General features: G+C 49.2%; 1 protein-coding gene across 10 annotated transcripts in view; it reads left to right on the top strand.

Annotated features, from left to right (window-relative positions):
• EPS15L1 (epidermal growth factor receptor pathway substrate 15 like 1) overlaps positions 1–27889 on the top strand; it is a 2005341-nt gene that overhangs the window by 778021 nt on the left and 1199431 nt on the right. For 7 of the 10 annotated variants that reach the window (XM_069649173.1, XM_069649176.1, XM_069649172.1 and 4 more), the window contains 2 exons: positions 20584–20740; positions 22997–23059. In XM_069649173.1, coding sequence (XP_069505274.1) covers positions 20584–20740; positions 22997–23059 — 220 coding nt within the window. The remainder of the gene's footprint in view (positions 1–20583; positions 20741–22996; positions 23060–27889) is intronic. The other 3 variants (XM_069649175.1, XM_069649178.1, XM_069649180.1) reach the window with 1 other exon arrangement.

Genomic DNA, 27889 nt, shown 5'->3' with positions numbered 1-27889 from the left:
TAAAATCATTTGGGGGTACTAAGAAAAGAAATCATCCAGTTACTCCAGGTCAGTAACAGAGTAACAGAGTAACGGAATAAAAGGTAATGTTCATGGACAAAATCCTGTCTAACTGATGGCCCTTAGCATGAGTTGCACCAATATTCAAAAGCGAAACACCAGCGAGTCCAAAGGAGTTGAAAAGCAGCATTGTTTGAACTTCCTCTCCGCTATCTTTTTCTCTACCTGTGTTGTCCCCCAGGGGTCTAACCTCTCTCCCTGGCTGTTCAACCAATACCTGGCACTCCTCGCCCACCGCATCGCCACTCTCTGCCCCAACTTTCAGTGCTAAGCGGATGACACCCAGCTCATTTTCGGGCTACCCTCAGCCTCCTCTCCCTCTTTCATCTCTGACTGTCTGTCTGCTATCCAGAAGTGGTGTGCCGCCAATGACCTCTGCCTTAATTCCAGTAAAACTGAGATGCTCCTCATCTGCACACCTGCTCCCTCCTTCCCTGCAGCTCTCTGGCCGGACCCGCTTGGCCCTCTTCCTGCTCCCACCTGCAAGGCTAAGGACCTTGGGGTCATCTTTGACTCCACACACTCCTTCTCTCCTCACATCTATGACGTCTCCAAGAAGTCACTACCAGCTGCACCTCCTTAGAGGTATTCTTCCTTTCCTCTCCTTCCCCCAGAAGCTCACTGTCTCCAGAGCTCTAGTTCTCTCTAGGCTGGACTATTGCAACAGCCTCTTTCTAGATCTGCCTGCTTCTACTCTCTGACCTCTGCAACTTATCCAGAACAGGACTGCAAGACTTGTCCTTGGCCTCAAGCCCAGGGATCGTATCTCTCCAGGACTGAAATCTCTACACTGGCTCCCAGTGGCTGCGAGGATTAAGTTCAAAACCCTCTGCATCATCCACATGGTCTTCTGGGGCCTGGTGCCTCAATACCTTCAACTCTCTTCCTAAATATCTCCCTTCTCAAGCTCTTCGCTCATCCACCTCCAACTCCCTCAGGGTCAGTAGCTTCTCCAAGCAACGAGTTGGTGGTAGATCTCTTTCCTCGGCTGGTGCCTCCCTCTGGAACAGCCTCCCTGAAACTTGAGGAGAACCATCTCCGGTTCCGGAAGCTCCTCACAACCTTTCTCTTTGCTTCTGCTTTTTCTCCTCCCCTCCTCTGCTGACTTAGTGTAACTGGAAACTGCACTGGCTACCGGGGCACCTTCTAATCTCGGGACCAGGTCCTCCCCCACCAGTGTTTCACCCCTGCACTGCCCACCTGCAACCCCTGCACTTGGGGACTGTCTCTGTATCCCTACAGTCCCCTTCCCAGCCCTTAACTTATCATCTTGCCATGTACCGCACTTTCCCTGCTCCCCTCCCTCACACTTGCGCGATCTGAATGACACCTGCCCTAGTAGGAGCGTTGTCCGTCCTCCCTTTGTTCCCCTCCCTTGCCTCATCGCGCCTTGAATCAATAGTGTACAGGCACGTTATAAATGACATTTCATATCTGATTGATCCATAGGCCGGATGTTAAAATCTCCTAAAATGAGACATGTTTTAATGCAATGGAATGTGATAAATGATGATTGGTAAATTGGTCAATAGTTAGTTGTTTCTGAAGATGTAGAGAATGATAAATCGGTGCAATGGTTATGATTAATTCAAAGTTATGCACTCACAACTTTGTTACTCATCTTTCCCCTCGTAATTACATTTGTCATTTACCAATAGTATATTTTCACCTACCGTAAGTAACTAAATCCACAGAATAGTAACTTTAATATGTAAGATTGCTCAGTTGGTTGATGCTGTTGCTGCAGATATCTGTGTACAAACTGCAGGTCACAAGCTTTTATTCTGATGAGCTGGCCGAGCATTTCATCTTCCTGGAGGCTGATGAAGTGAGTAACCTTGAGTTCGTCTAGGCCCTCCTGTCTAGGAACATGCAGCTTCAGGCAGAGCTGCTAGCAGGCTTTCCTTCGCAAGTGAGAGCAGCAGATGGCACCACATGTCCTGGATGCTGGGATAGAGGGAAGAACAACGAAACCAATAGGAACATGTGGGAAGCCTCCGGTAATAGGCACATGTGGGAAGCCTCCGGTCCCCTCTTCCCACTGCCCCATACTCAATCATAATTATAATTTTGCTTTTATATAGCGCTACGAACCCTCGGGTATCTGAGCGCTGCTTATTATTACCCACGGTGTGTGGTGCTCATTTATCGACCTCGAAAAGATGAAAGGATGAGTTTGGCCATGCCAGGATCCGAACCTGCGTCAGCAGACTCTGCACAGATGTCGAAGCGAGAGCTCTACTCGTTGTGCTATCGGACTGGCATCAAACTGGTTAACCAATAGGCGAGGTGAGAGGGAATGGGGATAGTACATGGAATTGTCCTGGCAGACTCCTTACACCTTCAGGGCCCATCCGCTCGGCAAGCCTCATCAGCCACTACACTTTGTATTGCATCTTTTACTTAACTTTTCTGTTAGGAGTGAAGAATGGCTCACAAGTGGCAATGCAAGGAGAAAACTAGTCAGCCTGTCGTGTGCACTATATAAATGATCTATGTTATTATTATATGTGAAGCAAACACAGTAGTCTATTAAACATACATGAGTGGGACTTGTTGTGTAGTGTACAAGTTACCAGAATCCCTTCTTAGCGATCCTGATTTTGTCAGGCAAAACAATTAAGAAACTCAGATAAGATCATAGTTTGGCCAAGTGGGGAAGTCTGGCTGTGAGCGCAGTTTTTCAGACTGCATAGTTCGCATTTTTGTAGACATCAGTCTATATGTTCTCCTTTTGCATCTTTCGTTTTATCACTAACATTCAATGTTGTCTGCATAGCGATTTGGCAGGGGTCCTACTAGCATTCTGAGCACTTTGATATTTTCCCTGTTGCCGGTTGCTGCTCGATCCTAAAGGCAACTTCTAACTGAGCCAGAAGTAATATCACAGGAAATGGTTATCTGCCGCAAACAAGTAAGGGACTGGGTAGGTAGGTACATTTACCTGGATTTTCGAATTTGGCCGTTTTTTCACTGGACATAAAAATGCTTTATCATCCTCCTATCATGTCAGTCCACAGTATCCCAATAGTCATATTGGCATGCTTTTATTTTTTTAATTGTGGAAACAGAGCTATGAAGATATCCTGGGGAAGGGCTGAGATGTTTTTCACTCACATTCTGTATTCTTTTGAAGTACTTTTAGTTTAGTTTCATTTTTCCACTACAGATGCAGGGCCATAATGCAGTTTGATGGGAGCCTAAAACAGGAAGCTGATTATATGACAATTGATAGGAATCAACTCAATGGGCCTGATTCATGGAACGATTTCCTATGGGATTGGGCCATTATAAAACCCTTCCATGAATCAGGCCCAATATGTCTTCTGTCTCCTGGGTTATACACTTGTGACTTTAGTCATTTCAGTCACGCATTTTATTCTCAAGCATGATGGGACTACAAGTTGTACTCAAACAGAAACACTAAACGTACTCTTATGAAAATCAACTGATTTTGATTTTCATACTAAGAAAATAATTGTCTTTTGTAACTGAGGTTTGTAAGAGATTTTGGAATACTGTTAGCAAAAAACAGATATTATTTTTTGTAGACCTGAGCAAAGGGCGAGTGCATTAACTATTGGAATTTCACTTTGAGGTGTAACTGGCGCCCCTTCCCTCCCATTTTACAGCTCATGGCAGGAGCTTTGTCCACTGATGGCCGAAATTAAATCACAGGCCAGAGTAAACAAAGGGTAAGACCAGGGCATTCGCGGTGCAACATTATCATGCCATGTCAACTGTTGAACAGATATTTCAGGATGGGGTTCTCTTTCCTCCCTCCTGAATTCTTTCAGGAGAAGTGTGCGAAAGCCTGCATTCCACTATAATAATAGGTGACATGAACTGTGTGATGGGATGGGCTTCTCTCCCTTTGTGACTTATGAGTTCACTGTCTCTTTCTCATCATCGCACAGCCATCCGAATTGGAGTATGTGGTCTCGCAAACAGTATAGCGAGTAACGTGCGTATTCTATTTTTTTATTGTATATGGTTAATAGAAAATATAACCTTTCACAAATCCAGCATAAAATACCAACTTTTAGTAAAGAAAAAAAAAACACTAAACACAAGAAATCGTACAGTTTGCAACCGCCAATTCTCATCTATACAAAAAAGTTCACATCGTATTTAAAAATAAAGGAAACATTTTAAAGTTCTAGCTTGAAGTCCTCCAGCATCTTAACAACGGCAATCGTCTTTTTGTGTGAGAGTCCATCCGTCAAGCTTTCCCAGAGACGGTCATATGCCCAAGATGTTACCTCGGACATATATCTACTGAGAAATTGATGCCTTGAATTTCTCGTACCCCCGCACTCCATCATCAGATGTTTGATTGTTTGATTTTCCGGCTTGGCACATGACTGGCATAGACTAACTACGGAGGCTCCCAATCCTCTTCTCGCCAAAATTTCCCCCATGTGTAAAATGTTCAACCTCAGTCTGAAGAATTTATTCCTTATTCTCCAATCAGGGAATTTTATTAAGTATTTACTGAGAAAACCCAATTTCCTTTACACTCTTTGAAAGGGATTAGGGTGCGGCCCTGACCGTATTTTCTGTAGGGTCCTGATCTAATCCATTTCCTCGCATTTTTTTTTTTGCCTTTAATGGGTTTTCCTCCAACAGTGATGAATCTATGTCTGCCCATTACTGCGACTCCGTTGCCAATAAGACAAGACTCTCCAGCGGTGAGAGTTGCCAGCCTCTAGATGTTTTCTCATATCCGTGTATAGAGATTGATCATGAGAGAGCCCGATACAGTGGTACAAAATCAACCGTTTCCATTCTGCTTGTGATTTTAATGATCTTAGACCAAGCTCAAATCTAATATTGTCCATTGATAGGCTCATTGGTAAGCCCAAAGCATGTTTCCAGACCAAACCTTCCCATTTATTCCATGATGTATTCCACAGGTAAGGTTTGGCCTCTAACCCATATAATATGACAGGAATAATTTTGGCCTGGTAAAACTTGAGGACAGGTATGAATGAAAACTTGCCATATTTCCAAAGGATTTTTTTCATCTGAGCTGCTAGGGATTTTATTTTTCTCTCAAGGTCGGACCCCACCTTGCATTGTGACGGTGTGGCATAGAGTTTCTCCAGCATGGGGTCTGGCATGGATTCACATGCTCATGAATATTCCCCGTCGTCAGGCTGGGAATCCTCGGTAAAGAAAAAACCAGTATCAGTTTCGTTTCTGATCTGTCTTTCGTAGTAGTAACCAATCACTGGTCTCTGCGTCATACTGACCACAGCCAATGACTGCCCTCTACCTAAGCACCGCCTCTGGCAGCCATCTTCAGATTTTTACCGCACGTTCATGTGTTGGGATCCTCGTGCTATTGCTCTCGAGCGTTAGTGCTTTTTTTTCACGTTTTTTGCTCAAAAACTTCGTTTTTTCGGTCAAAAGAGCCTCAAGCTCCACCGACTCTCCATCCGATCAACGGGGACCCGTGTCGGATTCATCTGCGCCCCTCAAGGGTGAAGATTTCGTCGAGCTACGCTTTGGAGGACTCCAGAAGCTTCTCAGGCCCGGACATGGCCCAGGAGAAGGGAAGCTCGACGCCCGGAAAGCTGTTCAGGGTCTGCCCTGGATGCCAGCCTCAGAATGTCTTTAAGGAGGACGAGCACTCCTTTTGTCTCTACTGCTTACATGAGGACAAGACGCACGTGGAGAAGGACTGTGCGTTTTGCGGCAATATGTCGGAGCGGACCATGAAGGACCGCCATCAACGTCTCGCCAACTGGCTGGAAGGGAAGAGCCCGTCGGGCGAGAAGAAGAGGAAGAAATCAGAGCGGTCTTCTAAGACCTTTGAGGACGCCCCGGCGACGGGGGTCCAACACAAGGCCAAGCACCGCGAGTCCGCTGGCACCGGGAGCGCCGAACGGTCGGGCTCTACGGGCGCCAGGCAGGGCGCACCCTCCCCGGCACCATCAACCACGAGCCAACGCTCTGGGTCGGGTAAGAGGAAGGGCGAGCACCCGGCAAAGCTCCTGGAGAGGCCCCGGTCGAGCTCGAAGGCCCCATCGGAGGGGGAGCGAGGCAGTGTCCCCCCCTCAAGGATAAGGCGGTGAGCGCACCTAAGGTGGTGAAGGCCTTAATCCATCCGGCCAAGCCCTCTATCGATACTGTCGCGGCGACCCTGGCTCAGCCTGTGGAGGCTACACCAGTGGTGGCGACCTCGGGGCTCAGAGTCTCCCTGCCACCTCGGAGGGAGTCCTCTTTTGTGCCCATCGATAGGACCCCCGTGAAATCCCCGGCGGGGAAGAAGGGGGGGCGGGGCGTCGTCGTAGATTCGGCTTCAACCTCGGAGGAAGAGCTGATCGAGGTCTTAAGCCACGGCCTTGGCGTGGAAGAAGACCGGCCCGTCGGGATGGATCCCAACGCAGGTGACGACGACATCGTCGAGGGTGCCGACGGGGCCCCTGATCGCCCGTCGGATTCCCCTCTGCCAGCGCCGCAAGACAACTCGGCGGCCATTTTGTTGGCTATACAGTCCTTATGCTCAGAGATAAGGACGAGACTACTGTTGCCGACGGAGGAACCTCTCCCGTCGGGGGAGCCTGAACCGGGACCTTCTGGCGTTCCCCCGCCCATGAAAAGGAGGATTCACCCTCCACCTCCTTTTCAGCCGTTGCGCACCGTCCAGCCCTCCTCCCCGTCCACCCGAGGGGATGATACGGGGACTGACACTGCAGCGACGGGTACGGACGACGAGGTATACGACGAGGATCTACCGTCGTCACCTCCCACCAGGGCTTCTCCGCCCGACGAGATTGGTTCGTTCCACTCCATGATCGCCAGGGCATCCGAGCTTTTCCAACTCTGCCCTGAGGAGAAGAAAAAGGAAGGATTCCTTTATCAACGGCGCGAGGCCAAGAGGAAGACGGTCCTCGCGGTGCCTCTACTGGACGACATTTGGGATGAGGGCCTCGCCCTCCTCAAGAACCCTTCCACTACGCCAGCTAGAAGAGACCGGTACGAGAAGAAGTACCAGGTCCCGGAGGCGGCCCCCCTGTGCCTCCAGGCGCAGCCTACCCTGGACTCTGTCGTCTCCGCGGCGGCCAGGAAGAAAGCGGGGGGGGGTGCGGCCTCCACATCGACTTCCCCACCGGACGGCGAGGGAAAGAAATTGGACACTATGAGACGCAGGGTCATCTCGTCTGCAGCGACGACGATTAAAGCGGCCAACGCCTTGGCTATCGTGGCCCGCTATGACAGGGAGCTATGGTACAAACTGGCTCCCCTGCTGGACTTCCTACCGGACGACAAGAGGACGGATGCCCTGGAGATCCTACAGGAAGGTGAGGTGGCGTCGGACCACGCCATCACTATTGCGACGGACATCGCCGACACTGGGTTTCGCCAGTTGGGCAACGGCGTGTGCCTTAGGCGGCGTGGATGGCTCAAGGCTACGGACATCCGTCAAGACGTTCAGACCAGAGTCCTGGACATGCCGTTTGATGGGAACAACCTATTTGGGAAAACAGTGGACGATTCCCTTCAGGCCATTAAAGCGGACACTAAGACGGCCCGGGCCATTGGGGTTCTGCAGCAACGACGGACGCCCTTTCGGAGCAGCGGAGGCAAGGGCGCCTCCAAAGGTTCCGGCGGCGGTTTCTCCACCTACCGTCAAGCGGCCCGCTCGTCGTCTCAGGAGGCCTACAGAGGACGAGGCAAGTCCGGCGGACCCCGCCGTCGTCGCCAAGGAGGTCAAGGCGGCAAAGCCTCGTCGAAACAGGATTGAACCGACCGTGGGGTCGGGCCCCCACCGATGCACCCCGGTGGGAGGCCGGCTGGCGAGCTTCGTCAGCGTGTGGGAGTCCATCTCCACCGACCGTTGGGTGCTGGACGCCTTAGCCCGGGACCACGCGCTCGAGTTTCAAAGAAGGTGCCCGCGCGTCCCCCCCGTGGCCAGGAAAGAGCTTCACGTCCCTCAGCTTCTCCTGGAGGTAAGGGCGATGCTCAGGAAGGGCGCCATCGAACTCGTCCCAAAGAGGCTTCGGGGCTCCGGAGTTTACTCGAGATACTTCCTCGTGAAGAAGAAGACGGGAGGATGGCGCCCCATCCTAGACCTGCGATGTCTGAACAAATTCATCAAGGCGCAGAAGTTCCGGATGGTCACCCTCCAGCACGTCCTGGGTCAGCTGGAGGAAGGAGACTTCCTGTCGTCTTTGGATTTGGAGGATGCCTACTTCCATATTCCCATCCTAAAGGGGCACCGAAAATTCCTCAGGTTTGTGGTCCAAGGGCGTCACTACCAGTTCAAAGCCCTCCCCTTTGGACTACGGTCGGCACCCAGGGTATTCACCAAGTGCCTTGCACCGGTGCCGGCGCAGCTGCGCCGCGAGGGGATCCACGTCTACCCCTACCTGGACGACTGGCTCATCCGAACCAAGACGAGGGAGCTCGCCGTGGAGCACACGGCAAGGACCGTCCAACTTCTCACGGACCTGGGATTCTCCGTGAACTACGCCAAGTCCCACCTGGTACCCGCGCGAAACGCACTGTTTCTGGGAGCGAAGCTCGACACAGTGTCCCTTCTGGCCTCCCCGTCGGAGGAAAGGACCAGGTCCATCCTGGGCAAGGTACAGCGGATGTTGGCTTCCGACGCGGCCAAGGTGAGGTCCATCAAGTCCCTCCTCGGAATGATGTCTTCTTGCATCTACCTCATTCCCATGTGCAGGCTCCGGATGCGCCCGTTGCAGGAGTTCCTGGACGCGCGCTGGATCCAAACGATGGGCGGCTTCGAGGAGTGGATCACACTCGACGAGAGTTTCCGCCGAGCGGTCCGGTGGTGGGGCACCCGTGCGCATCTGACGGCGGGCATGGACTTCCAGACCCCAGACCACCAGGAGAAAGTGACCACGGATGCCTCCCTGGAAGGGTGGGGAGCGCACACCGAAAATCTGCACGCGAGAGGCCTTTGGCTCCCGACGGAGAAGTCCCTCCATATCAACGTCCTGGAGCTCCGTGCAGTGTTCTGGGCCCTCAGGTCCTTCCTTCCGTCCCTCAAGGGCAAGGTGGTGAGGATCTTCACCGACAACACCACCACCATTTTTTACATCAGGAAACCGGGCGGAACCAGGTCCCCAGCACTGTCCAAGGAGGCGCAGGACCTGTGGCATTGGGCCGTCGCCCAAAGGATGTTTCTGCTGCCGTTTCATCTGGCGGGGATAAAAAACACCATCGCCGACTCACTCAGCAGGGAGCTGCGCTCGTGCCACGAGTGGGAACTACGGCAGGATCTAGTGGATCGCCTCTTCCGACGGTGGGGCACACCCCAGATCGACCTGTTCCCGACGGCGACAAACTCCAAGTGCCGGAGGTTCGCCAGCAGGTTTCCCCAGGCGAGGAGCATGGGCGATGCTTTCTCGTTCCCCTGGAGGGCCTGTTCCTCTACGCGTTCCCTCCTTTGCCACTGCTAATCCGGCTCGTCAACCAGCTCAAGAGGTCACGGTGCAGGATGATCCTCATCGCACCTGCGTGGCCGAGGCAGATATTGTTCCCGGACCTTCTGGACTTGTCACCGTCCCCGCCAATCAAGCTGCCGGTGGACGCGGATCTACTCTCCAGGGAAGGAGGCGCCATCCTCCACCACGACCCGAAATCGCTGAACTTGCAGGCCTGGCTCCTGTAGCGCTAGAGTTTGGAGGATACGACATACCGGCCGACTGCAGAGAGGTTCTTGCAAAGGCCAGGGCGTCCTCGACTCTTAAATGCTACGGACACAAATGGAAGAGGTTCTCTGTCTGGTGCCACGCACAGAAGATTAACCCTCTACGGATTACGGCTCCCCAGGTACTGCCGTACCTGCTGACGCTGGCCAAAGCTGGAATGGCACACGCGTCCATCAAGATTCATCTTGCTGCGATCTCCCGATACACCAGAACCACGGGGCGGACGTCCTTGTGGTCTCATCGTCTGGTGAAAGTGTTCATGAAGGGACTGTTCAGATCGTTCCCGCCGGTGAAGGCTCCGGCCCCGGCGTGGGAGCTCAACGTGGTGCTGACCAAGCTCATGGGACCTCCGTTCTAGCCTCTGCACTCGGCCCCGTTGAAGTTTCTGTCGTGGAAAACAGCGTTTCTTGTGGCCATCACCTCCGCACGACGGGTGGGAGAGATCCAGGCCCTTTCCTGCAAGGCCCCGTACTTGACTTTTCACGACACGAGGGTGTAGTGCTCAGGACGCACACCTCCTTCATGCCCAAGGTACCGTCGGACTTCCATCTCAACGAACCCTTGGTGTTGCCTGTGTTCTTCCCGTCGCCTTCGTCGCCGGCTGAGAGGACTTTGCACTCGCTGGATGTGGCTAGAGCGGTGAAATTCTACGTGGACCGCACGAAGTGTTTTCGGAAGACGTCACAACTCTTTGTGAACTTTGGACCTGTCAATCAGGGGAAGGCTCTCTCGAAGGCTTCCATTTCCAGATGGCTCTCCGGCTGTATCATGTACTGTCATCGGTTGGCAAACCGACCGCTGCCTGGCCGTCCGAGAGCCCATTCCACCAGAGCGATCGCAGCTACCACGGCGTTCCTTTCTGGTGTGCCCCTGCTGGACATATGTAGGGCTGCTACGTGGAGGTCGACGCACACCTTCACGAAATTCTACTGCGTCGATCGGGATTCCAGGGAGGAGTCCAGGGTCGGCCAAGCAGTGCTGCGCAACCTGTTCGCCTGAGGTGAGCCTGGTGAGGAGGTAAGATGCTTAATGTTGAGTTTGATGTGATGCTTAATGTTGAGCCTTTGCCACCTCCCGTGGTTGTGCATGTGTGTGCTGCTATGTATTCTTTATTCATGAGCATGTGAATCCATGCCAGACCCCATGCTGGAGAAGGAACAAGTTACTTACCTGTAACTGTTGTTCTCCAGCATGGGTCTGGCATGGATTCACATGCGAACCCTCCCGCCTACCCCTCTGCGGCACTTCACTTGGTCATACTGCCACTTCACGTGCTACCAAATCTGAAGATGGCTGCCAGAGGCGGTGCTTAGGTAGAGGGCAGTCATTGGCTGTGGTCAGTATGATGCAGAGACCAGTGATTGGTTACTACTACGAAAGACAGATCAGAAACGAAACTGATACTGGTTTTTTCTTTACCGAGGATTCCCAGCCTGACGACGGGGAATATTCATGAGCATGTGAATCCCTGCCAGACCCATGCTGGAGAACAACAGTTACAGGTAAGTAACTTGTTCCTTATATCCCAGGTAAACCAATTCCTCCACCCTCGTAATCGCCCCCCCTCACCCCTACTGACCAGCCGGGAAAAGCGATTTTCTTATTTCTTTGCCTGAAAATCAACACCCTTGATTTATTAGAGTTCAGGGAGAGCCCATTTTCAGCTGCGTAGTTGGAAATCCCATTTAGTAGATGTTGTAGTCCAATAGCTGTTTTATCTAGGACTACAACATCATCGGCGTAGGCCAGCCAAAATATTTTCTTGCCATTTAAGGAAGGACTGGCTAAAGTCGCAGATGCCAAATATTCCCCCATATCAGAAGTGTACAAATTAAAAAATAGCGGGGCCCCAAGGCAGCCTTGTCTAACTCCCCAGTTCACTCTCACAGCTTCTGATAGATGACCCTCCGCATCTAATCTCACCCTAATATCATTATCCTTATGGAATTCTATAAGCATTGCCAGGAGCCCTTCTGGGATGCCTTTTGCTCTCAATTTCATCCACAACCTACACCCGTCCACTTGGTCAAATGCCCTAGAAAAATCTACCCAGGCCCCATAGAGTTGTTCACCTCCCTTACGCTGAGTTTTTTCACTCAGAAGATTTAAGGCAATGCCATTCACTGCCGTTGAGAGTCCCCTCCTAAACCCAGTTTGACATTGCAAAAGCATTCTAACTTTTTTTCCCATGCTTCCAGTTCCCCCAGCAAGATTTTCATAAAAGTCTTGCTATCAATATCCAGCAAGGCGATGGGACGATAGTTTTTCGCCGCCTCCTATCGCCCCCCTTGAATAATTGGATAACTGTCGCAGTGCGCCAAGATGTCGGTAGTTGTTTGAGCCAGAATTTCCCTAAAATGCCAATTGAGCAGTCTTGCCCAGAGGGGCTGGATTCCCTTTCAGGACTTGGTAAATCAGCCCATTTGGCCCTGCCGCCTTCGAGGACGAAGCCTTCCTAATGAAGTCTTCAATGGCCGATGTGTTCAAATCTAGCCGCCATTCCTCCTTCATATTATACTCGCAGACTGTTCTTACTGGAAGACCAATAGACTGACTTTAGATATTTAATCCACTCAACCTCGGGTACCAGATTACACAAATGGGTTCGTTGTTCCCCCTCCATTTCATGCATGGTGTCCCAGAACCCTTTTGCATCTCTCTTACCTAGGACCTCCAACATGTGTTCCCCATCCTGTTGGAACCTTTTGGCATTCCTAGCCACTGACTATTGTTTATACCTATTTTTGAGCAGACTTATTTGCACCCCTTGCTCAATTTTGCTAATGGATAAATCTTTTTTTATGGACCTTAACCTGTCATTTAGATCTTTTTTCATAGCCCACGTTTCTTCATCATACACATGCCGATGGGCGTGTTTGGGCCCCCCACCACCTGCCTTTGGAGGGCAGGTTTGCCAAATGAATTTAATAAAGCCTGCCGGGGAGCAGTTCTCTCTCTGCACTGCTTCTGAAATTGCAGATAACCTATTATTTAGATCAGCTCCCCCAGCTTTATATTTCATTAGCAGTACTTTGCCTTTACGCGCTGTTAGCATCAGGGGAGTTCGTGGAGAAATTTCTACTGAAATTTCTGGAAAAAAAAGTTCCAGCCTAAGGTGATCACTCCCGCCCCCCTCTTTTATATTCAAATTTACTTTCTGCTCGAAGAGCCCACCAGACAAAAAAAGATAATCCAATATTGAGACAGACGTACCCTGAATCCTGGTTGGATTAGCAGGGATATCCCTTGGAAGACTCCCATTTGAAATTTTAAGGCCCCAATCATTCATCCACTCTACCCAAATGTGGCCATTTTTGGTAGTTTTTTCCCCACCACTATTTTCTGATCCCTTGGGAGGTCGATGCATTGTGTATTAAAGTCGCCCCCTAGGATTATCTATTTCTTCAAACAAACTGTTCTCGCAGGCAGGACTTGCCTTGCAGACTTCGAGTATAGCGAGTGTGCAGACCACCTGAGTGTGACCTGCCCTTTTACTCAGTGGTACTCGGTGGTGTAGCTTCAGTCTTGTTTTTATTCTGCTTGGGATATTTCTGGGCAATATTCTGTGGTGTACAGATAAGGCTAGGGATGGGCCTGCGTGCCTGGGTGATCATATACTTTCTTCATGACCTACATTATGCTGTGACGGTGGTCCCTTTCTCTCCATGGTTCCCCTAACTGCATGCATTAGACATTAGACATGGGACCTCGTCACAATTCCCTCGGACAAAAGAGGAGCAGCGCTTCACCCCCAGAGCTTCAGGAGTGAAAAGCGGCAGCTGCAAAGAGTTTTTTTTTAAAGTCTTCATCTACATGGGACATTGTTCCACATGGGTTTTCCGGAATTGCATGGGTTACGCAGACACACTCGCATATGCATAGGCGGTCTACTCCAGTCAGTATTCGTGCACCTTTCAAAGTTTTGCAGCCATTAACTTCGGATACTTCAGCCAAACCCTTCAACAGGCACAAACATAAGGTTGTGGATTGTGTTGTCTGAGAGACTCTCGACCACTCCGAATTGGTTGTCGTTCATAAAAAGGGGCCTTTTTGAATTCTCGAGATATTTCACAGAGGCATACATGGCCAACATGAAGGTTTGCACAGGCAAAAACCACAAAGAATGGTGTAAAAGTAAATGACCAGGTTATAAGGCTTACAAATTGTTTTGCTAGTCATTTTGCTTCTGCACCAAAACACCCTTTCGAAGGGATTGTGTCCTCCGACGTATTCCTCATCTTAAATATCTCCTTCCAGCTCTGCTGGCCTTGGAAAATTTTTTCTCTAGAGGGAGATGCGCGTCGACGTCCTCCGAGTCGATGTCCTTCGACAGCCGCCGTGTCGACGTCATCCTGCCTATAAAGGCCGCGCGCAGCGTCCGTTGCTCAGTTCCGTTTTTCCACGCTTACTCAGTGCCTCGGAATACCGTTGCTCAGTTCTTAGTCAGATTAATCCTATTTACCTCGAGTTATTCGATCCGTACTCGATGGCTTCCTCGTCGGAACTGACAACTCCTCGATCCGGCTTCAAGAAATGTCGAGATTGTGGGAAAAAGATGTCGTTGACCGATCCTCACAGAGTTTGTCTGTGGTGTTTGGGAGCTGAACACCATTGTTCGGAATGCGAGGACTGTATGTCCATGACAGCTAAGGCCGTTAAGGAGCGTAGGGGGAAGCTGGAGAAAGGTAAGACTTTTAAAGCTTCTTCTTCGTCGACGAAGTCGAGACATTCGTCTCCTCGTCACCATTCGCGCTCCAGGTCTAGGAGTGGGTCTCATCACTCCTCGAGATCGAAGCACTCGAAGAGGAGACGTCGAAGATCCCCTTCTCCGTCTTCCTCTTCCTCTGTTTCGCCAAAAAGAATCCCTTACCCCACGAAACATAGTTCCCGGGCTGAATGGGAGTAATTCCGAAAAAATATGATGAGCGTCTTCGAGAAAGCGGCCTCGACCCCCTCGAAGACTGCCAAGAGCGATGCTCTGGTCGAAAGACCCGAAGGTCAAAAACGCCGTGAGTCGCAGTACCCGGCGAAGGAAACCTCTCGAGCGCGTCTCGAACCCTCGAGTAGGACTATGACCTCCAAACCTTCCTCGAAGGTTCCGTCGACGAGGGTTCCGTCGAGGTCGATGTCTTCGACGCCGTTGTCGAAGGGACCTTCGACACACTGGTCTGTCGACTCGACGCCAGCTTCGACACCGGCGTCGACGCCAAGAAAAGTCACGGTTACCATACATCCAGTGACTATCCCCAGGTCCTCGACGTCGATGGCTTCGAGATTGTCGAGTAGAATTCCAATTCTGTCGAGGTCTTCGAGGCCTCCGCCTTTGTTTTCGACGCCACGCTCGAAGCCTTCGACGTCGGCGTCAACGACATCGACGTTTTCGAGGCCGATAATGACAAGTTCGGCACCCTCTGCCTTGGAAATGGGATTTACTCCCTTTATGAGTTCAGAACAATTGAGAACAGGGACCTGTAACCCCACTTAGAGAGGAATTTTCCTCTGAAGAGCGCAGGTTAAAGGATCTTCATGATTCCTTACATGAGGCAAGTGGGTTAGACACTTCCCCTGAGGTGGAGTTTGCTAAGCCAGACCTAGGGGAGCATGCTGAAACCCCCTACAGAGCCTTAATGGCCAGGATTACAGAGTTCATGGGGGTGGTCTTCACCTTCACAATCTTTCCAACAAGATGACCTCACGGATATTCTTGACAAAGGCCCACAGGAGGATCCTGTGGTGCCTTTTCATAAAGCTCTTCAGAGAAAGATCATGACAAACTGGGAAACCCCAGATGTAGTACCAGCAGTAAATAAAAAACTGTCTACAAAGTACAGGGTATCTTCTACAGACCCAGAGTTTTTGTCTAAACACCCATCCCCAGAAAGTCTGGTGGTACAGGCAGCATCCTCTACCGATGTCAAGACGGCTTATCCTACTGTCCCACAGGACAGGGACGATAAAAAATATGATGCTATGGCAAAGAAAGTCTTTTCAGCATGTAGCATGGCGTTAAAATCTGTTAATGCTACTTGCACCCTTGCTAGGTTCAGCCATACACTTTGGGAGTGTGCTTCTACAGCGGCTGACTGCATCCCGGAGGGAGAAGAAAGGGATGCGTTCCTGAATATTATACAGGACGGTAAAGACGCTATGTGCAAATCCCTCCAGACGGGCATTGATTCGGCTGACAGTATCAGCAGAGCAATGGCGGCAAGTACATCAACCAGGAGATTCGCTTGGTTGAGAAAGTCTGGTTTTGCCCCAGATGTGCAAGCCAGGCTCTTGAACATGCCATTCGATGGCTCTACTTTGTTCGGGAAAAAGGCGGATGACAGTTTAGAGAAACTGCAAACTTCAAAAGCAGCAGCAAAATCCCTAGGAGCTGCAATCCGTCAGACTCCTTTTCGTCCCACAGAAACCTCTGCGAGGGGCAAGTCCTTTCGCTTCTACTCCGCATTCGGAAGAGGTAGAGGACGACCGGCTCAAAGGGGTCAAAGAAGAACTACCCGAGGTGGACGGGGTAGATATTCAAAAGCTGCAGCAACAGCAGGTGCCTCTTTACCATCGGCATCTGCATCAGCCGCCCCAAAACCACTCTGAGGACTTCCCTCACAGGACACCTGTAGGAGGCAGGTTGACTCAACATCTGGCGGTATAGCAGGCTATCACGTCAGATGCCTGGGCATTGGAAACAGTTGCCCAAGGTTACTGCCTGCCTTTCCTACGTATACCTCAGAGTCATCCACCGGGGATCAGCTCTCAGAAAGCTCCAGATCCGCTCCTCTTGCAGGAAATTTGGCACCTGCTAGAGAAAGGTGCCATAGAACCGGTACCTGTAGCGGAGAGGAACAAGGGCTGGTACTCCCCTTACTTTCTCATTCCAAAGAAAGACGGAGGACTGAGACCCATCTTGGGCTTGCGAGAATTGAACAAATTCCTCAGAAAAGACAAATTCAAGATGGTCACTCTCTCTCAGATCCTCCAGGCCCTTCAGTTCCAGGACTGGTTGGTATCTCTGGACCTTCAGGACGCTTATTTCCATGTGCCTATCCATCTCAAACACAGGAAATACCTGAGGTTCGCAATTGGCAACTCTCACTATCAATTTCGAGTGCTGCCATTTGGGCTGACCTCCGCCCCGAGGGTCTTCACCAAGTTAATGTCGGTAGTGGCTGCAAGTCTAACGAGGGAAGGGATTCACGTCTACCCCTACCTGGACGATTGGTTGATCAGGGCTGTTTCTCCGGAACAAGCTCAGATCCAGCTAAAACACGTCTGCCACTTCCTTCACAGACTGGGCTTCTCCATCAATTTAAAGAAGTCACAAATGATACCATCGCAGAGACTCCAGTTCATAGGAGCGATCCTGGATACTTCCCTGGGAAAAGCCTCGCCACCAGAGGTGAGGGCTCAAGATATTCTACAGATGGTTACCAAGTTCCAGCATGCCCAACGTCTCCCAGCCTTCGACTTTTTGAGGTTGCTAGGCCTCATGGCATCCTGCATTTTCCTAGTGCCAGAGGCTCGTCTGAGAATGAGATCCCTCCAGTGGGAACTGAGGACTCAGTGGTCACAATTCTCAGGGAGAATGACAGATCTTCTTCAGGTTCCCGGCAGTGTGGCTCAAGACCTTCAGTGGTGGGCCTGTCAGGAGAACATTCTGAAAGGAGAACAGTTTTGGCAACCCTGGCCGGAGATAACAGTAGTCACGGATACCTCACTCACGGGGTGGGGAGCCCACGCCAACGACTTTACCGTCAGCGGTCGTTGGTCTCCATCGGAGTCCAGACTACACATCAACCTGTTAGAGCTGAGAGCCATCAGACCTGCGCTGAAGGCGTTCCTGCCAGCTGTACAAGGGAAGAACGTCCTGATAATGACGGACAACACGGTGGCCATGCATTACCTCAACAAAAGAGGAGGCGTAGGATCACTACCCCTGTGCAGAGAGGCGATGCAGCTCTAGTTTTGGGCAATCCAAGAAGGAATCTCTCTATCGGCAGTTCACCTAGCCGGAGAGAAGAACTTGACAGCGGACGCTCTGAGCAGGCAGAACACAGTCTCCCACGAGTGGGAGCTAGCTCAGGAAGTCCTTCAAGAGATCTTCGCCCTTTGGGGAACCCCTCAGGTAGATCTGTTTGTCACCAGCCTAAACAGGAAATGCGACCTGTTCTGCTCAAGGGAATTTCCCCCGAGAGGAGCACTGGGAGACGCGTTCATAGTGGACTGGGAGTTTCCGCTTCTGTACCCGTTCCCACCGGTCCCTGTCATTCCTCAAATGATCAGGAGGTTGAGAAGATTCCGGCGAACCATGATCCTAATTGCCCCGGATTGGTCCAGGAGAACGTGGTACCCGGACCTTCTAGACTTGTACATCTGCCCTCCAATTCGACTTCCACTCAGAGAGAACCTACTCTCACAGAAGGGAGGTCAGGTTCTCCATCCAGACATCAAAACCCTCAACCTTCACGCTTGGCTTCTGAAAGGCTGAGGTACAAGGATTGGGACCTCCCTGATGATGATATGGAGGTGTTGCTTTCGGCAAGGAGGCCAGCAACAAAGTCTTTATACCGCTGCCGTTGGAACAGATTTTGCAGCTGGTGTAGAGAACAGAATATCAACCCTTTTTCATGTGGTACACCAATGGTTTTGTCCTTCCTACTATATTTGGCAAATTCAGGCCTTCAAGTTGGCACCATTAAGGGCTATCTCGCAGCGCTATCCATCTTTAAGCGTACTGCGGAAGAACCATCCTATTTCAAATTACCCTTGGTAATACAGTTTCTAAAGGGGTTAACCAATGTTTATCCCCCAAGACCATTCCAAGTTCCCCTATGGGATTTAAACTTAGTACTAACTTTCCTGATGGGTACACCTTTCGAACCTCTCCATTCTTGTTCGTTAAGATTACTTACTCTTAAAACTGTTTTATTAATAGCACTTACATCTGCTAGAAGGGTGAGCGAATTACAAGCTCTTTCTTGCAAACCCCCTCATACAATATTTCACAAAGACAAAGTTGTCCTGCAAGTGAAGCCTAATTTCCTCCCAAAGGTGGTTTCTGAATTCCATATCACTCAGAAGATTGCCCTACCATCTTTCTATCCTCCTCCTCACCCGGGGAAAGAGGAAGAGAGGTTACACAGGCTAGACCCTAGGAGGGCTTTAAGTTTTTACATTAGTAGACTAGCCAGGATAAGACAGGCAGACCAGCTGTTTGAAGGTTACACAGGTCACAAGATGGGGTTACCAATAACTAAGCAGACCATTTCCAGATGGATCATTCTTGCCATTCTGGAATGTTATAAACTGGCAGGGAAAGAGCCCCCTCAAAACCTTAGGGCTCATTCGACCAGAGGTATTGCAGCTTCATCGGCCCTCAAAAGAGGCGTGCCGGTTAAAGACATATGTGCGGCCGCTACATGGTCGTCTGTCCATACCTTTACACGTTTTTACAATCTGGATTCCTCCTCCAGTCAAGAGACTAGGTTTGGAAGGGCTGTACTGCATTCTATTCATCAATAGAAGACAGCGTGAAGTCAGTACTCCCTCCTCTGATAATAGAATACTGCTATGGGAGCTTATCTAAGATGAGGAATACGTCGGAGGACACAATCCCTTCAAAGAACAAGTTACTTCTTACCTTGTAACATTCTTTCGACGGGATGTTCCTCCGACGTATTCCTCATCAACCCTCCCATCCATCCCCGCAGTTCTACTTCCCTTGTTGTTGCAGCTTACGCTCCTTCAGGGTGATTAGTTAGTCCAGAAAGTATTATTGTGGGCTACAAAACGGAACTGAGCAACGGTCGCTGCGCGCGGCCTTTATAGGCAGGATGACGTCGATACGGCGGCTGTCGAAGGACATCGACTCGGAGGACGTCGACGCGCAGCGCCCTCTAGAGAAAAAATTTTCCGAGGCCAGCAGAGCTGGAAGGAGATATTTAAGATGAGGAATACGTCGGAGGAACATCCCGTCGAAAGAACGTTACAAGGTAAGAAGTAACTTGTTCTTCTGTGTGAGGTAACTTCTACAGGGGCATAGAGGGGGCATTTACAGTACGCACAACTGTCTTGATGGCCATATGTGCTATTTTGGTGAGCACACAGAACTTGCAGTTACATCATTCAGGGGAACATTGATAAAGGCTTCATGGCAACAGAAAAAGGCCTGGACACCAAAAGGTCTGCAAACTGCCTAGCAAAAGCCACCCCAAAAGTGAATTTCTGACCTAAAACTGTTCCTTGAGTATCGTGACTAGCATTAACTTGTTTAAAGAGCATCTACTATTGGCTATATTGGAAAATTCTTCTCTGGTATAAGTGGTCCGATGCGGAATATATAACTTATGTGTACTGTCAAAATATTAAGTTCTTTCATTTAGCCGAGTATGGTGTAGCTTGGTTATCGTGTCTTTGTGCACCATTTATAATGCAAGTGTCTGTGTATATCACTCACTCCAGAAACCCAGCGTATGCTATATTTAATCTATGAAAATCTAGGTTATAGGGTAATCCGCATTTTTTAAACTAAGTTTAAGCAGAATACAGTTTTTGTTGATTAGTTGCCATGCTCACATGAATGCTTTATTGTAGACTATTTAATTCCCTTTTGAATTACATCCTTTTTTCAATTGTTTAAATTTGAACTATTGCAATAAGCTTCATAGATTATTATGCTTAACTATTCACTTTAAATGTACTATTGTACAATGATGAAACGTCTTAACTAACCTGGCCTAGGCAAAAAAAGGCAAGTAATAAAATAATGCAAGATTTAAAAGTTCTGACAGTCATGTGAGTTAAGTGAGACTAACCACTTTTATACAATTTAAAACAGGGCTCTTGCAGATACAAGACAAACAGGAAAGCTAAGCAAAGACCAGTTTGCTCTGGCTATGCACTTTATTCAACAGAAGGTCAGCAAAGGTGTTGATCCTCCCCAGGTACTTTCACCGGACATGGTACCCCCAGGAGAGAGGAGCACTCCAATACCAGTAAGAACAGTTAATGAAATGAATGCTGCATTGATGTTTGTGCTTTTTGTATAGCAGATCCAGACTGGTTATTTTGGGTTGCCTTGGGGAGTTGGGTGCAGGAGATTTTGGTTGTTTAGGCGGGTAACGCTGTTTGTCAGTTTATAGGAACTTGCAAGGTTCCATGAATTGTTAACTTCATTTTCAAGGGTCCCACCCCATTTTTCAGTATCACAGAAGTGTACAGAGGTATCTACCAGGCTCACGTTCCTGTTGTAAACTAAATATGTGCATCCCAGCAATCACTATCCCTCAATCACTACCACTCGTCCTTGTTATCGTTCCCTTGTTTCTGTGACCTATGTCTGTATGTTTTCTTCTGACTTTCGCCATTTGTGCCCTTTCCTGCTTACCTTTTTTCAGAATCCCTTTCACCCCACAGATCACAGTCTGGTTTACATCCTGGTTGGGGTCAGAGTTCAGCAAATCGGACATGGTTTCAGCCCTTGAAGACCACTAGGGTGGCGTTATGAACAGTATAATAGCCAATTAACATAAAATAAGCATGGTGGCGAAGGCTTCTCGAATAGTCTTGCCTTTACTTAGAATGCCCCGCATGTCCACAGTTTCAGCTTCTTGTGGAAGACCATATTTCAAATTATTTTTCCCTATTATTGGGTTTATCTGCACATTTGTTTAGTTTGTTTTTTGTCTTCTTTGTAGTGTATGGATGCCATATTGAGAGGGGTGTGATCATTTAATATAGATCAAGATAAAGCTGTTTCTTAATAGATTTAAAACCTCTTTGATGACTGGAGAAGGGACAGTTTGGTATACAAATAGTACCAGAATTTGACACATTCTGCTCAGTCTGGTTCCCATTGCGCTCCCTGCCAAGAAAAGGAAGTCCCATGAGCTTCCAAGAAAAATACCTGAGGGAAACAGCGGTACAAAAGCTGAGTGTGGCAGTAAGGGCCTTGCCAATCTGGCATGAAGCCACTATGCAGCATGCTGCTGCCGCTGACGTCTCTTCCGTCTGTCATTTTCAGGGATCTTGACCCCCCGCTTCAACGATTGAACCCCAGACCTTTCCCAGACCTCTCATTGTTCCCTTCCAGCTGCCCCACTTACGTTGCTGCCTCTTCCCGGGCCATATCTTCCATCTCCCTTCTCCTGGCCACCGCAGCATGTGGCATAACAACATTCTCCCTATGGCCTTTTGCATTGTCCCCATTTCCTGCCTGCCTCCAAGCATACAGAGGAAATGTCTGCTGCAGCAACCCGATTGTAGGTCTTTTTATATTTTTAAGCTAGTATAAGAAATTTAGGACATTTTGAAATATTTTAATGAAAAGACACCTAGAGTAGATGTTAACGCATAGTAGCAACCATCAAGAAAATCTATAGATGCGCCATTCTTTTCATGCACAAGTGTTATCTTGAAGCAGTTCAGGAATGTATCTAAGGGCAGTGCGTTATAGCCTTTAGGTGTGCTCGTCCTGCTCCTACTGTTGACATAAAATGCATTTATTATATTTTTCAAATGCCCGTTTTCAGAAATGTATTACTGTTTTTTTTGGTTCATGTTTCAGTGTCTTAGTCATGCTGTGCTATATAAAACATCTATAAATATACACTGTAATATGACCTTGTGTTAATTTGAAGCATGCCACTTTAGTATTGAGGTCCTTGGATACAAGATTATTTTGAAAACATTTTGTCCTTTTTACCGATGTCTCTATTTACTTCTGTTTTTGTACCTTAATTATCCATCTGCTTAGTTTCATGTGTGATGTGAGCTAGAGCCATCTTCACCTGTAATAGATATATTTGAAGTAGAAAACCGCCAGATGAATAGACCTGCTGATTCCTCCTCCCCATCCTCTCCTATACACCTGTGCGCACACACACTCAGACCACCACATGCGTTCAAGGCATAAAGACCTAAGCACTTCATGCTTGGAACATTAGAACAGTACTGCAGGGGTGTCACTTGATCATTTTTAGTGATTTATATTTATGGGACATTCAAACTTTAAAACTGTGATTGTGACTGTTGAATTGAGTCTGCCATTGGTATGATCAGGACCTTCCGAGGTCCACAAACTAAGTCAAGCTCACATGTAATCCAAACGTCTTTCATGTCACCAGTTCCAGGCTGTAACTTTGTACTTCCTGATTTTATTGCCAGTTTCTCAATGGCTTATTGCTGCGATCTCTCTCTCTCTCCCTTGTCTTTGATTTCTATGCCTCTTTTGCCTCCGTTCCTTCTTGTAGACTCTGTCGGGGTACCTGACCCCAGTAGGATGTGACATGTCAACATTAACAGAAATGCGTCGTGTGAGTAGCTGCAGAATAGCGCAAATGATCATGCATGATTGTTCCATTTGAGCTGACCCATAAAGTTGAACTTCTATGATTTTGTTTTAATCAGTTATAAAGTTGAATTCCTTTAATGTTTCTTTAGTCATTCCCCCATTGCAAAAGAGACACAAAGCCTTCAGAGAGGGTCAGAACCTCAAACCTGGTCAACACGTAGTACCACTCACATTATACATTCTAACAGTATATTTGTACACCACACAACACACACACACCCTGACCAGTATGCCAACTCATAATCAAAACAGATCACTGCAAATATTACCCAAAAACTATCATCATCACCACCATTCAATACACTTTCACTTAAAAACCATTTCCACATAACACAATCCCATCTCTCACACACGTTACAGAACCAGAAAACAGCATTCATAACAGTTAAGAAAGCACACTCACAAAAGTGTACTTCCCTGAACACAACCCCAGCATGCATTTACTGTATTCCGTTAGAACTCTTTGTATCATTATCACATGACTCACAAACACCCACCCACTACACAGAAGAACATTACACAGTTGGCACAACCGGAACACTGCTAGTTCAACAAAATCACATTGCTCTTACTCTCCTGCAATGAATGCATAGTCATTGTGATGAATCTGACAATGCCACCATTCCTTTCCTGGGGGTAGCCTCTCCTAATGCAGTCAGGGGCAGGCAACCGCTAGCTGATCCTGACCCTTGAGGTGGCTATGCAAGGAAAGTGAGGCATTGTCAGATGAGACATGGTATCCCCTTTACCTTTTAGGGATGTCCCCTTCATTCCTGCTGCATTCATGACATTTTGTTATGTAGAAAAAGAGACAGCAAACATGACTGATTGTTTCCTGCATGTTCACAACTTCTGCATGTTCACGACTCGAAGTTGCATGACTGGGACGAGGAAGAGGGATGAAGAAATGCAAAGCCTGAAGACCAACAAAACACTCTAGTTGGAAGGAGTGACGTCATGGCGGGAGCTTCAAATCCGCAACAGCTGTTATGGAAGGGATAGAAACTGACAGGTGGAGGCAGCTCCAGTTGGAAGAAGGAATGGCTCGACGAGAGCCTAGCTGCACGCAAGGCTCTCGTAAGAAGGAGGAGCAGACTGAGTGCTGTCCAACGCTGAAGGGCTGCCGATACCGCAGAGAATGAGAAGCAGCAAAATTGGAGCTCTCATGTTGCGCAGGCAGTGTCCGCGTAAAGCCTGTCCCCAGACCTCAGAAGCCAGAAGAAGAGCGGAGAAAGTACAGGACGCTTTTCCTACCTACCGCCGAAGTTCAGCAACTACAGAAGCTCATGAGGGAAGCTGAAGCAGCTGCACATAACCGATGAGCCCAGCTGGGGAAGGTGGGATGCAGGGGCGCTTCACGGCAGGTACCACACACTGTGGGAGCGGGTGGATAGCCCTGTAGAGGTGACAAAAAGTAACAAGCTGGCAAGGGGAGGGTTGCTAACCCATTGGACAATAAAAGCATGGCAAAGGCTGAAGCCTGGTGTGGGTTTAAGATCTGCACCCCAAGTTCAGAGACATGTGAATCTTCGTGGAGAAGTCCTGGCAGGAGAATATACAAGTAATTTGCGAGTCTGTGACCTGCACCCGAATTGTGTAAAGGAACTATACGGAAGAACCTGGCAGGGGAGTATACCAGGTGTTGTGTGTGTCTGGGACCTGTACCCATAGTGGAACTTTGAAAAGAGAATCCCAAGGAAGATTCATACCCTCGAGATATTGCACTGCATTTATTTGTGAAACTTTGAAAAGAGAATCCCAAGGAAGATTCATGCCCTAAGGATTTGGAACTGCATTGCATGTGTAAAGGACCTGGGGAAGGGAGTCATTTTCCCGGGAGTGAATTGCCAACACCAAGAGGAGAGGGTTATCCTTTTGGGGTACATAGAACTTGGATATTCTTTTGGACTTTTTGATTTGGTGGAGAGAAACTTGGAAAGTGAGCCATTCCCTGGAACTGTGAGCACTATCCATTTGGAATCTGTCGGATGTATACCTTTTGGTTGAACTTGAAAATGTGCGCACTTTTCGAGCCAAAAATATTACCCTCAGCATATTGTAGTTATTTTTAGAAAAAGAGGGCTAGGATAGGATTTCGGATACAGAAAATGGACTCAATCCATCATTGTCCCAACGATCAATCCATCAAAGGGCCAACGATCACTCCCGTCTAACTATAGGCCCATTGTGCACCTAGAAGTCCCTGCAAAAATGTATGCCAGCATCGTTTTGATGGAGCTTACTGGCTGGGCCTTTGGTGCAGCTATATTAGATCTGCTGCAGACTGGTTTCAGGAAGGGGACAGGTACGAATGCCTATATTTTCATCTTGGGCCTACTGGAAAAGGAATCAATGGGAAAGTCAAAACCACTATAAATGGTGTTCATTGACTTCTCTATGGCATTTGACAGCGTTGACTGGGCCTGCTTATGATCCAAACTGAGACTGGGGATGCCCTGAATACCTGCTTGGGATCCTTGTAGCTTTACACTCTAACACTTATATCAGAGTTTGTCTTAACGCCCAGGGCAAACTCTCTTCATCTATTGCTACTCTGCATGGTCTCAAGCAGGGCTGTGTCTTGGCCCTGTTACTCTAGCCTTTTTTTTGGTCCTTGCTGAGATCTTTAAGTACATTCGTAGTTGGCACCCAAGTTTGACTAACCTCAACCTGGGTTATTTGCTTTATGCAGATGGCCTTGTCTTGTTTGACTACACCCCGATAGGATTACAGCACAAGTTGGATGCTTTGGCAGCCTATTCAGAATTAAATCCTCTAACCATTAACACTAAAAAAGCCCAGATATTCTCATTCAGACCAGGTATGAAACTGAAGTACAAGACATTCGTTGGACGCTGAGTGGTTTATCCCTGGAACAAGTCTCAAACCTTTATTTGGGCTGTAGACTGTTTGAGTTACATAACAGAACTGAATCCCAATCTCTTACTGCTCCAAAATGCTAATGCTTGCCACCTAGGCTTGTGCTGTCAATCGTAAATGTGGTCACTTTTCCTTGAGTCCAGTGCTCAAATTTGACAAGATGAAGGTTATGCCAACCATTACCTATGGGGGTGAGATCCTGGGTCTCCCCATCTTCCTGGACTGCGATGCATTGGAGGGACTTTTCTAGAGGAAGTTTTTGCCATTGTGAAACGGCCTTCCAGCAGGTGTTCTCCAGCATCGGGTCTGGCATGGATTCACATGCTCATGAATATTCCCCGTCGTCAGGCTGGGAATCCTCGGTAAAGAAAAAATCAGTATCAGTTTCGTTTCTGATCTGTCTTTCTTAGTAACCAATCACTGGTCTCTGGGTCATACTGCCCCCAGCCAGTGACTGCCCTCTCCCTAACCCCCGCCCCAGGCAGCCATCCTCAGATTTTTACCGCACGTTCAAGTGTTCGGAGTCCTCGTGCTATATCTCTCGAGCTTTTACTGTGTTTTTTGCTTTTTCAAAGAGGTTTATCTCTTTTTTTGCGGTTTAATCGAGTCTCAAGCTCCACCGTTTCTACTACCGATCAACGGGGACCCGTTTCAGATTTTTCTACGCCCCTCAAGGGTGAAGTTTTCATCGAGTTATGCTTTTGGGAGGATTGCAGAAGTTTCTGAGGCCTACCTCGCGGACGAGAGGATCACGGCCCAGGAGAAGGGAAGCTCGACTCCCTGCAAACTATTCAGGCTCTGCCCTGGATGCAACCTACAGAATGTCTTCAAGGAGGACGAGCATTCGAAATGCCTATACTGCCTCCACGAGGACAAAATGCACGTGGAAAAGGACTGTGCGTTTTGCATGAACATGCCGGATCGGACTATGCGGGATCGTCGGACCCGTCTCTCCAACTGGCTGGAAGGCAAGAACCCAGCAGGTGAGAAGAGGAAGAAGTCAGAGCGGTCTTCTAAGTCCTGTGAGGGTGCCCCGGCGACAGGGGCCCAACAGAAGGCAAAGCACCGCAAGTCCGCGGGCACCGGGAGCGCCGAACGGTCGGGCTCCTCGGTTGCCAGGCAGGGCACACCTTCACCGACGCCATCAACCACGAGCCAACGCTCTGGCTTGGGGAAGAGAAAATCCGAGAACCCGGCTAAGCTTCTGGAGAGGCCCCGGTCGATCTCGAAGGAACCGGCTGAAGGGGAGCGAGGCAGTGACCCTCCCCCTAAGGTGAATGCCTCAAGCACGCCCAAGGTGGTGAAGGCCTTGATTCCGGCCAAGGCCTCGATTGAGGGAGTCGCTGCGGCCCTGGCGAAGCCTGTGGAGGCTACCCCACTGGAGGCGACCTCAGGGCCCAGAGTTTCCCTGCCTCTGCGGAGGGAATCCTCTTTTTAGCCCATCGAGAAGACCCCCGTGAAGACCCTGGTGGAAAAAGAGGGGGGGGCCGGTGGCCGACACGGACACAACCTCCCAGGAGGTACTGACCGAGAATTTGGAAGAGGCCCGATCCCACAGGAGGAATCCCGACGAGGGGGACGACGAGAGCGAGGGTGGCAACGAGGTTCCCGTGGAGGAGCAGCAACCGTCGCACCCGCCACGCCCGTCGCAGCCCGAGCCGCAGGACAACTCGGCGGCCATTTTTACGGCAATCCAAGCCTTGTGCACGGAGATAAGGACGAGACTGCCCCTACCCCCGACGGACGACCCTGCTGAACTGGGTCCGTCGGGAAGCCCTCCAAACAAGAGGAGGAGAATTCATCCAGCGCCCTTTCAGCCCTCACGGCCTTCTCAGCCTTTGATGCCTTCCCCGGTCCCCAGGGATGACACGGGAACAGACACGGCCACGATGGGGACGGATGGTGACGACAG

Source organism: Ambystoma mexicanum, chromosome 1p, assembly GCF_040938575.1.
Source record: "Ambystoma mexicanum isolate Mex_15411 chromosome 1p, UKY_AmexF1_1, whole genome shotgun sequence".
In the NCBI taxonomy this organism is placed as follows: Eukaryota; Metazoa; Chordata; class Amphibia; order Caudata; family Ambystomatidae; genus Ambystoma; species Ambystoma mexicanum.
This window is presented reverse-complemented; position numbering and strand designations above follow the sequence as displayed.